Raw genomic sequence first — 18,150 nt, 5'->3', positions numbered from 1 at the left:
CTGTTGACAGTAATTGCTGCTTGGTGTACGCTTGCTCTGGGATATGTTCGTGCCGGTGGTGGTGAGCAGCTCCATCTGGTAAAATGAAGGCACAAACACAACCGTGTGTGTTCAGATGAATATTTTAATTCCCCCGTGTGTTGTGAATGTTTTCTTTTCCCACTATGTGTGTGACAGACTGCATTTACTGTACAGAGCAGAAGAAAAACAGAGAGAAAGCAAATAGATGCTCCCACAACACAACTCGACTTCCTGTTTGATGAAAAGCCACAGGAACCTGTGACCCAGAGCTAACACCTGGCACACACACACACACACACACACACACACACACACAGTTAAACCTAAAGAGCTAGATTATTCTTCTCCTGCACCTGCTACAGCTATAGAGTACCCAATTACGTTTCCCCCAAATGCAACAGTGCCTTCTCCATCACACAACACTTATTGCTAGAACTATGCCAACAACACACGACTCTCATCGTAAACCGCTCTGCAGCGCCCCCTGGTGAGTGTTGATTGCAACCACAGCATTTTCCAGCTTTTGCCTCCACACAGTCTCCATATTATCTTTATTAGACATCTTCTTTTATACACATATACATATGCATACAAATATACAGTACATTGCATCTTAACATTCCCATGACCAAATACATATTCTATAATTATGCACCATTTTATTCAGGTATCAGTGTTAGCATAGAACATTTAATGCATTCCAGCAATGCAACACAGAGGAGGGACATTATGAGCATGTTTACAGGAGATCATGTCGAAACAAACTGAAAGATGAGCGCTTCATTTGCAGTTCATACTGTTGAGACAACATGTCAGCAGTGTAAATACCGAGCACTTGGTAACAAACACACAGACCGTTTCCTTGTGTGGTTATGAAACTCGTGATCATGTCGATGCGGCCAGCAGAATGGTGTTAAACTCCACCAACAAGATCCTGGATCCTGTTCGTGTCAGTCCAGCCTGAGTTGTTGGTTGAGTGGCAGTTGCTCTGGGTTTCCTCCGGGACGGCTGGACTGTTTTGAAGTAGCATGCATGTACAGTATGTGTGTTACATTCAGGGACGTCAGAGCCAGATCTCCTCGCTGCTTGTGCTGTTCACCTTATAGATGTAGCCCACCATCGGATATCTGGCAAAACCTGGAAACATTAGGGGGGAAAGAAAGAACGCTAATGTTCCTTGATACAAAAACTTATGTTAAAGTATTTTTAAAAGTGAAGAAAAAACTCAACAGGATCAGGAGTATTTCCCTGACCTCTGGCAGCATAGGCTAAAGATAGATCTTCCTCCTCTTCCTCTTTCTTCTCCTCTCCCACACTGTTCTGCTGGGCGGCCTCTCGGGCTACAAAAAGTGATACAGGAAAGATGGAGGATGCAGTAGTATGTAAGATGTTATCCTTTTTTGGTGGGGAAGTTGTGGTGAGATTTTTAAAATCAAGTTAAAGTGTATTCACATTACAGTAACATTTGGGATAGGCTCCAGGACGTGGTTCAGAAGGATGGATAGAAACTGATAAAACTGTCACACCTAGCTAGATACTTGCTGTAGCTAACAGGCTAAACGGAATCAGAAATACAAATAAAATGGCTAAAAAGCTAAAACATTCCATTGAAGCTTACAAATTAACATACCATCAACTATTTATTTAACCTATTAAAAGCAGTCTGTAAAAACCCAACATGTAACAATGCATTTCTTGGAGGGGGCTGATGTGCTGCAGTACTTCCTAACCAATCACAGTGTATGCTAAGCTAAATTTATGTTAAGCTAAGCTAGGTTTAGCTACCACACGACATAAATAATAAAATAAAATAAATAATCAAAATAACTTGCCAAACCGAAAAATAACTTACAAAGAATTCAATTAAATTTGCATCTCTGTGTGTGTGCATGCGTGTGTGTGCACACTCTAGATAAAAACAAAACAAAAAAAGTTAAGACAGATAAGTCTAGCTAACGTTTTTCCTGACCTTCTGTTTGCTTTACTGACAGATAAGCAGGTGATTGTTCTGGTGAAGAACCAGAGTGACTGGTATATTGGTGGCTGTCTGGAAACCCAGAGAAACAGGTTTCAATAGACACATCTCAGAAGTGAAGTCTGGTTGTAATCCTTTCTCTAACTGTGAGCAAGAAAGCAAACTAGTAGGTTCCCAAAAACTGTTTAGCATCTAAAGCAACTCTTGTTCCCTCTCTCACCTTCATGTAATCTCCTTCAGAGAATTAAATGTATTTAAAAATATGACATCAGGTACTTTCACAGTAAACTTTCTGGGATCATTATCATTCATTATCCAGTTTTGAAATGGTGTAAATCCTGTGCATTAATACTAAATAATTATTTTCCCTCTTTGTGATCTGATTGATTTTAATAGAAGAACATAACCACAACAGGGCGGCTCATTTCTGAATAAAAAAGCATGGATCTAATCTAAGTAGTGCCCAAATGGATGCCTAGAATTCCAAATGATCAAGAAATGACAGACTGATTGCTCTTACCAAGATCTTGGAGAACACATTTTACACCAAGATTGATAACGTTAATTATTGTTGATAACGATTTATTGTTAAAGTGTTGTATTCTTAAACTGTTTGCACGGTCAGATTCTGTGCTGTGGTTAAACTGTGGTAAATGTACCTTTCTTTAAAGTGCTGAGGTCGTTGAGCTGCATGTTTGAAGGCAGGGACATGTTCTCTCTGGGGATGTGGGTCTTATCAGTTTTATCCGGCTTCAGATTGGCTGACTCGCTGTGTGGAAGATATGAAACTTGGATTAGAGATGGTATTGATCTGTAGGATGCACATTAAGTATTCTTAAGAGCAGAGAAATGCTTTCAGCAGTGTTTTCAGTCCGCTAATGCGCTGAGGTGGAAATTATTAAGGGAGATGTGAAATATGGATGTGCTGGAATACAGAGATGGTGTCGGTGTGGTGTCAATCAAACGTTGAAGATTCAGAAAGAATAATGGCAGTGACTGCTGAGATTTCCACTTTTTTGTGCTGTAACATCACAAGTCTGCCCTCCTTGCTTACCTCTTCTTGGTCATCACAATCTCCACTGTATCCTCTGTAACATCAAACGGGGATGTGTGTTAGTCTGCTGAAGAATACATTAAGAATACATGCTGCAATCAAATTTTCCAGCTGGTTTCTTCACTGCATGCATGCACACTTGAGTCTCACCAATAGACTTGCTCTTGTTTTTTTGCATGAGGCAGAGGACTATCAGGCTGAGGATGAGCAGGGCCATAAAGGCCATGGCTCCTCCGGTCACGATTCCCAGCATGGGCACCTCCACACGAGACTGCAGGAACTCTGGAGACAGAAAGTGGAGAGTTTAAAGGAATAATTTTTTTCACTTTTTCTTTTAGTGATCTCATAATTGCATGGTAAACAGGAAACTAAGGCCAAGAGATGTGCTGTAGAGGTCCTGATGACTGTATTATTATCACATGTAGTTTCTCAAGTCATGGTAAATTTGTCTCACCTGCCAGTGTGAGGTTGCTTTGCGCCGTTCCCACGCTGTTGCTGGCATTCAACGAGACATTTCCTGATAGACTGCTGAGTGTGACTCTCAGCGTGTGATTGGTCAGCCAGGGGTAGCTTCGTGAGTCCAGAATGAGGAAGTCAGAGGTATTGGCCACCAACTGGCCGGACTGGTCAACAAAGGTGATCGTGGCAGGTGGATTTGACCGCACCAAGGCGAAGAGGACTAAGGAGAGTCCGGGGTGTGAGGTTTCACTATAGTGGGCATTCACCGTGAGGATTTCTGGCTGGACTGAGACACAGAGAAAGAGCAATTCAACATTTCGTCAAATGCATCAGGTGAAGACACATGGGCCCACTTACTCACACTGTACATTGAGCGTGACCGTGGCGTTGTAGCTCTCGCCTGTCCTGGGGTTTGATGCGACACACACCAGTTCCCTGTCCCACTTTCTGGCCCTCAAAGAGAAGGTGCTGTTGTGATTGGACCCCGGTCTCATCACCTCAGAATCCTCTTGTGATGTCATGACCAGACGGCCACGGTTTGGCGATGGATCTCTCTGCTGCTCGCCGTTCAAATACCAGGTCAACATGGGAGGGGCGTGGGGGTCCCAGCCATCTGAATGGCAGTTGAACCGGTGTGTCACATTCTCCTGCAGCGTCACACCTCCCCGGTGCCATCCGTCAATTTTAGGAATGGGCTCAATTGCACCTATAGGTACAAGAGTAGCACTAATATATTATGGTTCATTCATCCATCCAACCATCCATCCTTGTCACATGACTCCATGTGAAAGAACTTTGCTGGCTGGTAGATTCAAACCCAAAATCTTCTTGCTGTGAGGCAACAGTGCTAACCACCAGTGATTGTGCTGCCAGTCTAATTTTATTTATTTATTTATTTTCATCATCGTCATCTTGGTCTTTTGAAACCACGTGATCATGATTCCTCCCTTAGTTATCCTATAATAGGTCTAGGCTGCTGGGGGCTTCCCATGATGCACTAGGTGTTTCTTCTTGACAGGTCATGAATGGTATCACTTCCAGGCCATTAAAAAGAATGCAGGTTTAACATTCACCCACAGTGTCTTATTTTTCCAGACTGGGAAGGTTGAGGCTTCAAAATGCAATGTCCACAAACCACTGGATAGAACACCATGCAGAAGTATGATATCTCAGTTATAGCCTCCATCTTTTATATAAAGTCTGTATATCAATGACACCTTTCAGCTATGACTAAACTGGAGTCAAGATCATAATCAGTACGACAGATATAACCAGGACTGAAGCTGCCATGTTTCTTACCTGTCCAGGACAGGGCCAGTGTGTGAAGGAACACGACGGCCGAGCCCGACGTCCACCTTCCCAGACACACACACTCCATAATGGCCCAACAGAGCACCACACACACACTCGCACATCTACCTGCAGAGACAAGAAATCACATATATTTTTTAAATCAAGAACTTGCTGCACATTGTTATTAATGCGAAACATAATATGGTAGCACAGTGCTAAAAGATCATCCCAAATGAATCGCAACCTCCGTCTATGCAGATCAGTTTGGTTCTACAAGAGTAAATGAGTCCAGTTCAAGAAAAGGCAGGGATATGGTTTTTGTGATGCAAATTCAACATTTGAATAAGGCAGATGTTCTCACTCATCAACTCCACTGTCACTAGACTCAAGCTGTTACATTGTTCACAGCTGGATTTCTCACACGTAGCACACAACGCAGTTCTCACTTTCGGCTAGAGCAACAGAGTTCAGGAGGCAGGAGATATGATGCCCCCTCTAGTGCACAAATCCACTTTTTTTATTTTTTTTACACCGGATCAGTCCAACCTCACCTGGACCGTGTACCAGTGAGCATAGGGTTATAGTTTAATGTACTGTTGTTCTAAGCCTGACATTTTCATTCTCACGTGTACCCCTGGAAGGTGCAGGCCTGAACCTTAGAATAAATACATGTATTTTTTTAAAACAGCTTTAAGGAAAAACTCCAGTAAATATGTAGGAAAATTGTAGATAGCCTTTTGTGCCTCTAGAGGGAGCTGTCAGAAGTCTGATTATTGCCTCCAGCAGTGTCTCTCCAGTCTGTGGCCTTGCTTCTTGTCTCTTCTTAAGACTAACAGCTCAAGGATTCAGTAGGACCTACAAGAATACCACCCAGCTCTTGATGGTCAAATTGCATTGTGGGTAAGGTTGGCAACATGTTGTGCAAAGCTTCATTGGAGGTTTAATATATATGTATATATAAAGCAGTTGACGGGAAACTTTGAATGCAATGCGGTCTCTACACAGGCACTGACAGGCCCGTCATTCTTTAGTATCTTGTCAAATATAGGGTATGTACAATGTACCCCATCACTACAATGCAAAACACTGACGGGCGGCTGGGATCAGTACACGCAAGAGCAGAGAAGGAGGAATGTCTAGTGTTTGCTTTCCTGCTGTATAGGTCATGTGATCTGTGGGAGAAACCAGGAGGAGAGCAGGAACTGAGCCATCTAAGAAACACACACACAATCCAACATGTATGAGGACAACCAAGAAAATTCTTAGCTGGGCTCATATATGCGCAAGATAGCAGCGGACAGATGTTTGCAGCCAGGTGGAAGAGATGCTTTGCACTGACAATCGTAGGAATCTGATCGCCAGCAAGATGCTATATATTACAGTGCAGGTCTACACACATGCACACACACATTATGCACTCTCTTAGGCTGCATGCAGTGCAGCTGTGTGCGCTTAAATACACAGCAAAAGTCCTCTATAACACACAGTATTACCTCAGCCCTTTCTGCAGATGCTGCTGCGATTCAGCCTGCTGGAGCTCCATGGCAGCAGAGGAGGAGGAGAGGAAAGGATGGCGATGACAGCGGAGAGATGAGAGGCAGCCCTCCCTGACTCAGTTGCTTTCCCATCTGCGTGCACTCATACACTTACACACATACGCACACACACACACACACACACAGGGATCTCTGCAGGATACGGCAACCTCCAGTAGCAGCTTTCACTAGCTGGCAAAGGCTGGCTGACGCAGGCAGTCACAGTGTCGCCACTCGGAGGAGAGGAGAGCAGAAGGGAGGGGAGGGTGGGAGAATAGGAGAAAGAAGAATGATGTAGAGAGAGAAGCGTAGTAAGGAAGAAGAGAGCGGGCACAGAGTCATGAGGGAAGAAAGAAAGTGATGGTGTGGGGGAGGAGACAAGGATGCAGCGTCGCGTAAAGCCAGAAAACTGTCAGTTCCCAGGGATTAACACATCATCTCCTGTCATCCATCACCCAGTTCCATCATTAGGCATGTTAAAGTGAACCCATGTTCTACAAACACAGACACACGACAAGTCAGCGCTCGGATACCGCCGACCGAAAAGCCTCTGCAGTGCAGCTGCACAGATCAGAGCAGCAGCATGCAGAGCACTGCAGCCAGAAGGCAGACAAAAGAAACAAGCTCATACAATAGGGGGCTATGTTTCCATTGTGTCATCAACCTGTGACTTATAATGAGAACTTATTCATCTTAAGGGTACAGTAGCCTAATTCTCAGTAAAGAAGTCACTGATTTAATTGTGCAGCTGTTATTCGTTCAGTGGAAACGCCTCTCTGCGTGTTCTTTTCTCCAGTTCAGTCATCTATGTGATTGCATAGTAGAGGGTTAGGAAACATTTAGAGTTTAGGACTATCATGGCTCAAGAGTTGGCAGTTCGTCTTGTAATCGGAAGGTTGCTGGTTCAAGGCCCGGCTCGGACAGCCTCGGTCGTTGTGTCCTTGGGCAAGACACTTCACCTACCGCCTACTGGTGATGGCCAGAGGGGCCGATGGCGCAATATGGCAGCCTCGCTTCTGTCAGTCTGCCCCAGGGCAGCTGTGGCTACAACAGCTACAACTGTAGCTTGCCTCCACCAGTGTATGAATGTGAGAGTGAATGAATAGTGGTACTGTAAAGCGCTTTGAGGGGTCCTGAAAAGCGCTATATAAATGCAATCCATTATTATTATAAACGGAACATTTCAGTGTGTACAGACAGCTGTGTAAACCGTGTCAACACACTTCTACACTCACCCAGCTGAAAAGACTGCTTAGTCAAACGCACCATTCACCTGGACACCATTAATAAAAGGAATGTGCTCGGTTACTTCACAAGCATAATCAAACAGACAGACCTACAACAAGTCTGATCTGCATTACCTGTCAAAGTGACGATTTTTGCGCTTTGTCTTATGTATTTGCTTCTCTCTTGAAACCTGTAGGTTTCTGTTTATTTCCAGGCTGCAGTGATATGACATCATTAGCAATTTCCAAGACTTCAAATGAGCCGTTGTCAAACTGAAGGCAGGATGTCTTATTGCACATATTTCAGTATTGGAATAACTTGAAGATCTTATAGTGTCATCACTCAAATATCTAATCCTGTTTGCTTTAGTTATTATTCAGGTAATTAGTTCTTGAGCTGACAATTTGATTGGCATTCTCGTTTGGTAAACTGGCATTTGATGTAGTCCATAAAGACAGCTGTTTAAAAATAAATGCTGAGGACTTACAAGTCAGTCCCATGCAAGCTCTCCATGGACTTCTGCAAGATTCCATCCAACCATCCATTCTCTGACGCTTATCTAGGTTTGGATCATGGGGGTAGAAGTCTGAGCAGAGAAGCCCACACTTTCCTCACTCCAGCCATCTCATCCAGCTGGAATAACAAGTCACAAGCCAGTTGAGAGATATAATCTTTCCAGTCCTGGGTCTGGGGCCTCCTCTCAGTAAGATATGCCCAGAATGCCTCACCTAGGAGGCATCCATGAGATATATTAGTGGCGTTCGATGTGGAAGAGCATCAACTCTATTCTGAGTCCCTCTTGAATGACTCTAAGGGAAACCCCGGCCACTCTTCGAAGGAAATTAATTTCTGCTGCTTGTATCTGCAAATTCATTCTTTCCGTCACTACCCAGAGCTCATGACCATAGGTGATGATAGGAACGTAGACTGACTGGTATTTTGACAGTTTCGTTTTTATGCTCTGCTCTCGTTTCAACATATCAGTTCAGCATCCACATTATTGCGGACGCCGCCCCATCCGTCTGTCAAAGCACCCCCCACCCCCCACATTATACCCTGAGGGACCCAGTCAAATAACTTGTCCAGGTCCACAGAAACACATGTAGACCTGCTGGGCGAACACCCTCAAATATTCTTGAGAGGATAAACAACTGGTCTGGTGTTCCAAGACCAACCCAGGGGCCCTGCCACCGTGCAGTAACCACATCAGTGATGGGTGAGTCATCCCCTTCCTCCCCAGACTCTACTTTAATGATAGAAGGCGTGACTATAGGATTGAGGACGTCCTCAAAGTGTTCTTTCCACCACCTGACTAAATCCTCAGTTGAGGTCAGCAGCATCCCACCACCACTCTAAATAGTGTGTGTGGAATACCAGTGTGTGGAATGCCAGTTTCAATTGAGGTCAATCAAAAGTCTTGTTCCACGGTCTCACTGAAATCCCTGACAGAAATTTGGAACTAGCAGATCTCTTAATAGGGTTGAGTAGCTTTTGCAAGTAAAGCCTTGGTAAGGGAGGAGACCAAGAACCCAGTCGTCCCTTTGACACAGCTTCAGCCCTCAGCAGCCCAAAGACACAGTGGTAAAGACGGCTGTCTCAGTTACACTTAATCAGCTGCTTATGGCGGAGTAGGCCTATCTTGGATAAAAATAGACAGTCTACTTTGTGCTGGAGCCAAACTGCACTGCTCTGCTAATACCCTCTCTACAGTGAAGCACAATGGCGGCATCAAGCTGTGAGGAGTAACAGGGATGTCCTTGAGGAACAAGAACTATGTAGTGCATGAAAAATATTAGTAGGAAGAAACTGAGTGTGCAGCCTGCACTAGAGTGTCTTCAAACCATGTCTGGTCATGTCAACGTTTGGCCAAATCACTCTTGACCCTACAGTCACGATGTTGTAATCCGGGCACAAGAAATTTCACTTGATTTCTCTTTATAAGTTTCGTGCGAGCAGGTACAACAAAGACACACTGGTCAACCTTTTTAAATTATTTCTTTATTTATATATATTTATTTATTCATCTCAGTTTGGTTGATATTCTTTTTAATCATTGTTGTTGCACTTTAGTATTTTTGTACTCAACAAAAAAGAAAAATAAAAACAACAAAAAGGTAGACAAAAAAAAGAACCAATAGAAAACAAAATGAACCTAAGAAACAGGAGTGGAGCAGAGAGCTGGCTTGCTGGGATGGAGAGAGAAGATGGAAGTCAGGGGTGGAAGAGTTAATACATTAAAATAAAACAAAAAAGAGGAAGGATCATTCTGATCAGGCAGATGTGTGCGATTCAGCTCAGTGTTGTGCTTTCCATTCCAGTGTGCTCCCCCTCGACCTTTACATACAGCTCTGGAACTGGACACAACGCAAACAACAAGAGGAGCTTCTGGAGTTGCGTCTCTTGTCCAGCCAATGGGACGAGAGATGCATCTTCCATCCCCATTATTTCCCTTTTCCATACTCAATCCTTTCCCCTTCAGTTCTTGATTTTGGCTTGGTGTAAACAATGAGAAAAAAAACAAAAATAACAGGAGGTCAGATCTGAAAGAGGAACGACTGAGATCTGGAGGAAACTCTCGAGTTAGATTGGAAGGTTGTCTTCTGTCCAATTAAAACACGCTTTGGACGGAAGAGCATGCACATCAGCTTCCCTGTTCACATCTGTGCGTACACTTTGTTTTAGAGATACAACTGCTAAGAAGGAACCGCGGGCCTGAATAAAAGCGAATGTCAGTAAACAGGAAGTGACATGCTGCAAATGGAAAGCACAAGCGCCGCATGACACCACCTACAGTTCTCGGGCGTATATAGCGTACAATATGGCGACCAGCGCAGCCAGGTCCTGCGGCGTCTCCCTTGTACAAGCACACAAGTGGAGCTCGATTGTTTTGCGCCGCAGTCCACTTGCTGGCCCAATATTGAGTACTGATTTATGAGAGGATAGATACAGAACAACAAACCAAATCTGAAAAACAAAGAGGAAGAAAAGGGAGGTGCAGTCCTCTGCTGTGGTCCCCAGTGTGCTGCAGGGCACACACCTTGGGAGACTAGCGTAAAGGTGGGTGTACCCTTCCCAGCTCAGCTCTGACCACACCTTTCCTTTTTTTTTGGAGAATCCAAATAATTTATTCCTATGGTTACCTCCTTATACATTTTCCCTTTTACAGTTCGGAGGGATGTCCAGGTGTATCCAAACTGTTCATGCAGCCATCACCTCCACCCGGGGTTAGAGTGAAACAAAATCACAAATGAATCCAAAAGAGGGGAACGTGTGGGGGATGAGCCGCAGCTGCAGTGTCCTCCTTGGTGGTAACATTGTTAGCCTGGGAGGAGGGGGCCAAGTCTGTAAGGCGCCGTCTGATCAGAAGCCGACATAGTAAAAGATGGCGGGGAGGATCACAGCAGACTGGTAGGTAGGGCAGCAAGAGGGAGAAATAGAAGTGGGTTTGTCCGTGACCACACTTGTGATGTTTCTTTTTTGGATGATATGTCAGCTATTTTACAAGATATTCCCTCATTTTTTTGTCTTTTTTGTAGTTTGTTTTGTTTTTCCTTTAAGAGCATCAAGTCAAGTAGCACCCGAACCAACCCAGACAAAAGCCCGAAAGCCTGACCCTGTTAAGCCTGCCACAACTACCCCGTTTACAGAAAACAGGCCCCCCAACATCAACGAGAATGACAGTCACAACAACATCGATTGAAATGATACTTTAAAAAGCAACACAAAATAATTACTCTCCTCTTATTCAAGTGTCTCGATATCATAATAACATTAAAACAAATAAGAACAATCGCTTTTTTTAACGACACAGGAAGAGCACCGTCTCTCTTCTCTCTGTCCTCTTTTGGCTAGAAATCTCAAGATTCATAAAACAAGAAGAAAACATTTTTTCTCAAGACATCAAAAAAAAAAAAAAAAAAAAATACAAATACAAATGATAAACAATACCAATATACTTTTTTAAAAAAAGAAGAAAAATAAAGCCTCCCCAACATCATCTAAAAACAAAAACAGAACAGAAACTAAAGTTTAGATACAGAAATTTGCAATAGCGTTCTATACATGGCATCACTGTACAAGGAAAGGAGCAAAATGTCTGGTAAAACTACCCACAATGCAATACACTGTCACTGACGTGGGGGGAGGAGGGGGGAGAACACAAAGTGGGGAAAGTTTAGAGGTTAGAGGGGATGGGGAGGGCGGATTGAAAACCAAGCTGACAGTATGGCAGAGAGCGAGGAACTGCGATGAAGGGTGGAAGCTGACGGAGGAAAGCTGGAACCGAAAGTGCTGAATTACTTAAGTCATAGAACAAAGTTTGTATTCCTTGTAACACAGAACCGTTTCCTTTAATAATAATAATAATAATAATAATAATAATAATAATGATAACAATCATCATAGTAAAACTTCTTTTACAGAAAAACAGTAATAACAATAAGAGTAACAATATTGAACATAATGCCAACGTGGACATTAGCTGTAAAAATGAATTTTAAAATAAAATAAAATTTAAAAAACAAACAAAAGTAAAACAATAGAAGAAATGAATGCCAGAAAAATAACAAAGACCAAAACAATTAGAGCTGGTTTGTCCTGTGCGATGTCACTGAGCTCCATCTTTGGATAGAGCGCTTTTGTTGCCCAGTTGGGAGCCTGACCCAAAACGCCCGCCGCCTGGCTGGGTGAGGGGGCGGCCACCGCTGAGGTTTCAGCCCGCTCTGGAATGATCTGCTGCAGGACAGCAGGAGGAGAGGGGAGAGAGGGGAGGAGCAGACTGAAATTCATAGACACCCTCGGCTCACCCCTCTCATTCATTCACACACACAAACACACACACGCAGTCGCACCTAATGTGAATACTTTGGGTTTGTGGCAGCAGTGTGGACGTTTCTTTGTGTCGCTGAACTCGACGTTCTTGCAAGTATTACTGTATCGATGCATCGGCCAGTGAGGCACATAATGAAGTATGCCGACAGAGAAAAGGGGAGGTTTGGGTCAGGCGGCTACAAGGTGGGTGTGGGGTGAGCTGGGCAGGCCAGATTTGTAGATGGGGGGGAAGAGGGGAAAGGCGGGTGGGGTCGAGATGAAAAAGGGAAGAGCGGAGCTCCAGTCTACCCACGGCGGGAGCTGCGAAGAGGAGACGACCTGCGGGAATGAATGCTGGATGTCTGTGCAGAAAATGCTGGCACTTTGACCTTTGAACCCCGAGGCTCCACCTGAGACCCTCACCCCTCTGATGTCTACACCCACCCACCACATACACCCACACCCTCTCTCGCGCAAACTGCCCTCCCAGGGGACAGATGGAGACAGACAGATGGACACAGAAGCGCCCCTGCTTGGGCAGACGACGATGGTTTGGCGTGATGCTGCACAACTCAAGTCAACACAACTCAGGATGGCTGATATGGACCGATGGACACAGGATACGCCGCTTCCTGCAGGAAGACAGAGGGTAAAAAGAAACAATGTTCTCAATCATTTTGCTGCTGATATACCAAAATCTACATCAGTTGTTATCAAGCATTTAAGATTAAAGAAGTGATGTTTGAGGCTTCACACACACTTTAAGGTTGACTTCACATTCCCTGTGTGTACCTGTGCTAGACCCCAGCCTGCTCCATGCTGTACTGCAGGTCAGGGGGCTTGTAGCTAAGGAGCATGTCACTGGTGCAGGAGGAGGGATAGCAGGCTGCCGCATGGAGCTCCCCTTCAACGTCGCACACTGCATGGGAAACACACATCTTTAACTGATGAGGAAACACAGAATACTGTTTTTGGGGTAACTACAGGTCTCATACTGACCCGATTCTTCCCGCTGGTGTAGCTGCTGGCTTCCTGTCAGCGAAGTCTGGCTGAGAATGTCCGACATGCGAGCGGAGCTTAGCGCCTTCCCAGCCAGCAAGCTCATCCCAGACATGGGGTCTGCCTGATCCTGGAACAGGAAGCGAACGACAGTTTAGAGGCAGGAAAAATGAATCGTGTTTAATAAACGGCTTCTAGCGGAAACAGTGAGTCAGAATTTGGATGTTGTGAGCATCCTTGCAGTGTGTTGATGCCCTCTTGGTTCATTTAGTCATACAAACAAACATACGCTTTCTTCGTTCTGCTAAGTGGGTGTTCTCCAGCACTGCACTGGCAGAGAAGGTGAGCTAAGATCCCATATCCTCCAAAAGGACAGCGAGCCAATATTAAAATGACATACAAATGTGATTGTTTCTGCCAGCCCACCAAACCCACCAAAGCAACAGGATGGAATTTAACACTGAATTGTTTTTATTTTATCTAGTTGGAAGCTGATGTAAATGTAAAAAAAAACCCCAACAACAACAAACCCCCCCCCACAAAAACCTACTAGAACCCACACTTAATGATCAATGTAGTGTGTAAGCATAGCAGCAGTATTTGACTCACATAAGCATCATCACAAGTCTGGATGGTGTGGTGGCGCTGCAGCTGTCCTCTGGATCTGTAAACCTCCCCCTGGGGGCCTCGCGAGTAGCCCACACCATTATGATCAGGCACTTCCATGGCCTGTCCTTGAGGCCTGCACTCCACATGCTCAGACTCTGAAAAGGAAATATTTTGTACAGGTTTACTTCGTGGCTTTAACATACAGGAAAAGAACATAAATTTAAAGGCGGGAAAAAAATATTCCAGTTAAGACAGACACTGGATTCCAGATCTTTGGAGAAAGCATTGAAATTGGGGTAAGGTCTCACCTCTGTTACCTGTGCCAGTTCTTATGTAGCCACCATGCCTGTGTGTAGGGGAGGTGTAGGGTGGGGTGCCTCCTCGGGGAGGCCCCAGGAGCTCATGTCCTTCTCCTGTCTTGGCAAGAAGGCCTTCGTGTGGGTGATGGTAGCTAGCCGGTACCTCGTCCTCCTCCATGCTCTCTGAGTGAGGTAAGCTGGGGCACGGTGCCTGCTGCTGTTGCTGGACCTCCGGGGGTCTGATCTGAAGGAGGTGGTGGTAGTGTTGCCCTCCAGAGGCACCCTGAGCTGCCTGTGGTTCCAAGCTTTCTCCTGGGCCTAGCTGGCGGAGAAGAAGCATATCTCCATACTCTTGTGGCGCACCGCTGGGTGGTGTCGGGGGTGCCGGACATGGCCGGGGGCTCTGCCTTTTCAGCAGGGCAGCCAGGTCCTGTGGGGGCAGTCTGGGATCAGCGTGGCCTGTTAAAGAGTGGCGGGGAGACAGGAGGCCCTGCAGGGTGGGAGTGACGTGCTGCTGAGGGGGGCGGTAGTCCAAAGGAGTTGGGGAGAGGAGAGCCTGCTGTAGTGTGGAAGGGGCTCCGTAGTTGTTGGTCCCCACCGCCCCGGTCTGGTAACCCTCCAGGCCGGGAACTTTAAGGGAGGCTCCCTGCAGGTAGGGGCTGTAGGACCCCACCACGCCTGAGGCGCCTCGGGAGGCAGCGTCGCCAGAGTAGAGGTGGGGATTGAACTGGGCCTGGTCGTAGCCCGATGTGAAGCGGCCAAGGCTGCGGCTAAACAGGAGGGAACACACACAGTAATTACCTACCTGCTGTCTAACAACAATGTACTCCCAATCCTCTGTATACACAGCAAACACATCACCTAACGTCCACCAATCTGCTAAAGATCCACAGAGACAGCCTAGAACACACATCACACGCTGCTCCAGGTTCAAGTATTCACTGAGAGGTGTAACATATTTCCAAAGGACGTTTTTTAATAAAGATTGCAACTTCAAGATTGTAACATGCTCACTCAGTGAAGGTAGTCCTGGCTACAAGGGGCAGTTATGGGATAATGAAGTCAAGGGTGGTGGTCACAGGTTTGACTGACCTCCTACTCGAGTTGATGCTCTGTTTACATGCAGAAACTCACCCAGATACACTGAGCTGGAGAGTTTGTTGTTGCTGTCCACTCAGCACAGACGATGAGGGATTTACAGTCATTTTAAACACATTTCAAACAAAGTTATAATTCTTACGTCTGCTCTTTTACGAACAAAGTCCAGAGCAACGAGTTTTCAAAATACAGTTGTAAAAAAAATCATTTAATATGGAAGCAATGAAAACACAAACAAAAACAAAAAAATGAGAAGTATACAGTGAGAAAAAACAAAACAAAAAAAACAATGCAATGAATGTGAGAGAGGGAGAGTGGTGAGTTCATGCAATCTAACTAAAAGGCAAAGAGGAGGACACAGAAATAGTCCATTGCTGGCGACCATCAGGGGAGAGGGGGGGGTTGTGGTGACATGATGCGAGCGTCACCTGTGCGACTCGGCGTTGTCTGCGCTGAGCTGCTTCCCGAGGACTCTGTGTCCGCCTGGCGTGGACAGAAAGTTGCTCTGCCTCTGTGCCCCACCTCCCAGCTCCACCTCCTGCACCTGAATGGTCACCTGCACAACAAAGGATGGTGTTCGTTAGTGACTGCAGCATCGCTTCACGACTAATTAAATACATTCTAGCTCGTGACAGCAAAATTTTAAAAAAAAGTCGGATATTATGTTTGATTCAGTTATAGGAGGGATTTCAAACTCATTTTACATCGTGGGCCATGTTCAACCCACTTTGACCTTAAGTGGGTCAAACCAATTGAAGCAGAATTGAAATTTTAACAGCACGTCTCAGTTTTTCTGTATAATAAACGTGTCAGATTACTGAAAATGTTCTGGTAGCTCACTGCTCAGACATTCCTGCAGTTATAAAACAGTGTTTCTGTCATTTAACAGTTTAACTGTTACCCAGCTACTTTGGTATAGTATGAATGGCACTGGCGGTGCACTCCTTTACATTTTACAATGCCATCCAGTGGGCCGGACTGAAGTCTTTGTCGGGCCAGTTATGGCCCCTGGGCCTCATGTTTGACACCTCTGAATTAGAAGGAATTCCTCAGAAGACAAAAACCCCCACATTTGATTGGCTCTTTGCAGTCACCTGCTGTTGTTGAGGTACACCCTGTGCCAATGGGACAGTGGGGCGGGCAGATGCTGCTTGTGGATTGGTTGGCAGAGACACTCGAGGAAGGCCCGTGGGAGGCGGGCTGCCACTCTGCCCCTGGTACATGGCTGGAGCGCCATGTTGGTACTGCACTGATGATTGACCTGAAAGAGAACGAGAGAGAGAGAAGGGGAAAAAATGATGAGAGCAAAATCATCAAAAATTTAATAAATTTAAGCTGAGCAGAAATTTCCAAAAATAAAAAATACAACTAAATAGAATAAATAAATTCTCTTAAGACTTTTCAGCTGGAAACTGCAAATGACACAACGAGAAAATAAAAACAGCTGTTAACCTATCACGCTAATCACATGTTATTTTGTTCTTGACGACTGAGGTGTTTACTCACCTGCTGTCCCTGAGGAAACATTTTCATTGAGTCAGCATAAGCTATATGCTTTCTACTGCATTATTCAGAACACACAAACGAACATGGCAGTGCTTTTGTACAGAGAACAAAAGCCAGAAACGAATAAAGAGCTTTGTTTTTAAATTAAATATCTGCTCTTTAGCTGCACTACCAGCAAAACCCAAACCATATTTTAATTAACTTATAAAGTATGAATTGTGACTATAAAAGGCTTAACATTTGACCTCTGTAGCATCTAAAGTCTTCTTGTGTCCACTGAAGGCAGGCATAGATTTAATGTAATTAGGAAACTTTCTCTTACTGCTACATTAATACTGACGAACGAGTGTTTACAATCGGACATCATATTCAAATTGTACACTGTTCGTCCAGGTCGCGTCACAAGTTAAATGCATGGAACTGAGATTTGGAAATCAGTTTGTATTGTGCAGATATTCATACTTTGATTGCAATTACAAGTTTAAATTAACGCACTATAACAGGGGTGGGCAACTCCAGGCTTCGAGGGTTGGTGTCCTGCAGGTTTTATATATCACCCTGGGTCAACACACCTGAGTCACATGATTAGTTCGTTACCAACACTCTGGAGAACTTCTCCTCCTCTTGAGGAGGTCATTTGAATCAGCTGTGTTGGATCAAGGGCACATCTAAAACCTGAAGGACACCAGCCCTAGAGGGCTGGAGTTGCCCACCCCTGCACTATAATATGTTAAGATCAACATCACACTCATTACCATGCACAGAGACTACATGAACAATATTTCACTGTGTCTAGCCACGTAGCTTTGAGTGCAAAGTGACTTAAAGATTCCGAATCAGATTGATTGTTTTATCTGGATAAAACAAATGATGCCAATGCATGTGGACGATCTGGATCTTTTAGTGAGTCAGAATCATTACTTGTTGAAGTCTACGCACATTGGGATGCAAACTACCATGTGTTGAATCAGAAATGCAATATGCTGATCATTAGGTTTTTCTTTCTATGCTAAAATAGACGTTCTAATAAATATATAGCGAGCTGTGAATAAGCCAGTTAGTTTTATATTTACAGTTTAATCACTGCATTTCTGTATAGTCACATCACCTACTAAAGCATTTAAGCACTCCGGCGGTGGTATTACTAACCGTGCCCTTGCATTAGTCCTGCAGAGCCAGGCGGAGAACTCTGATTGGGCTGTCTGAAGAGGTGGTTGCTGGGCTGTGTTGGCGGAGGGCTAGAGGGCTGGATACGCAACCTGAGGG

General features: G+C 44.8%; 2 protein-coding genes across 4 annotated transcripts in view; both read right to left on the bottom strand.

The window, feature by feature from the left end:
• Positions 1-543: 543 nt before the first annotated feature.
• On the bottom strand, positions 544-6,694 carry tmem25 (transmembrane protein 25). The gene is made up of 9 exons (XM_087851486.1): positions 6,296-6,694; positions 4,809-4,928; positions 3,871-4,215; positions 3,505-3,795; positions 3,201-3,332; positions 3,051-3,084; positions 2,656-2,765; positions 1,275-1,361; positions 544-1,158 (listed from the first exon to the last, which is right to left on the bottom strand). Exons 2-9 carry the CDS (start codon positions 4,885-4,887, stop codon positions 1,085-1,087), a joined length of 1,152 nt encoding a protein of 383 aa, XP_087707612.1. The 5' UTR covers positions 4,888-4,928; positions 6,296-6,694; the 3' UTR covers positions 544-1,084.
• Positions 6,695-9,542: 2,848 nt separating this feature from the next.
• sik3 (SIK family kinase 3) overlaps positions 9,543-18,150 on the bottom strand; it is a 36,581-nt gene continuing 27,973 nt past the window's right edge. For all 3 annotated transcript variants that reach the window (XM_006801104.3, XM_035912234.2, XM_006801105.3), the window contains 8 exons: positions 18,034-18,143; positions 16,473-16,639; positions 15,807-15,934; positions 14,290-15,050; positions 13,982-14,136; positions 13,373-13,502; positions 13,166-13,292; positions 9,543-13,005 (listed from right to left, as the gene is read on the bottom strand). In XM_006801104.3, the coding sequence (XP_006801167.2) occupies positions 13,171-13,292; positions 13,373-13,502; positions 13,982-14,136; positions 14,290-15,050; positions 15,807-15,934; positions 16,473-16,639; positions 18,034-18,143 (1,573 nt within the window). In that variant the 3' untranslated portion in view covers positions 9,543-13,005; positions 13,166-13,170. The remainder of the gene's footprint in view (positions 13,006-13,165; positions 13,293-13,372; positions 13,503-13,981; positions 14,137-14,289; positions 15,051-15,806; positions 15,935-16,472; positions 16,640-18,033; positions 18,144-18,150) is intronic.

This window comes from Neolamprologus brichardi, chromosome 14 (assembly GCF_056152115.1).
Source record: "Neolamprologus brichardi isolate AB-2024 chromosome 14, ASM5615211v1, whole genome shotgun sequence".
Lineage (NCBI taxonomy): Eukaryota > Metazoa > Chordata > Actinopteri > Cichliformes > Cichlidae > Neolamprologus > Neolamprologus brichardi.
Note: the sequence above shows the minus strand (reverse complement) of the source record. Positions and strands in the feature narration are given on the sequence as shown.

Coding starts and splice junctions, on each gene's coding strand:
- tmem25 (XM_087851486.1), bottom strand. CDS start 4,887: ATGGAGTGTGTGTGTCTGGGAAGGTGGACGTCGGGCTCGGCCGTCGTG. Junction 3,333..3,504: donor AAGCAACCTCACACTGGCAG/GTGAGACAAATT, acceptor TTCTGTCTCCAG/AGTTCCTGCAGTCTCGTGTG. Junction 2,766..3,050: donor ATTGTGATGACCAAGAAGAG/GTAAGCAAGGAG, acceptor TCTTCCACACAG/CGAGTCAGCCAATCTGAAGC.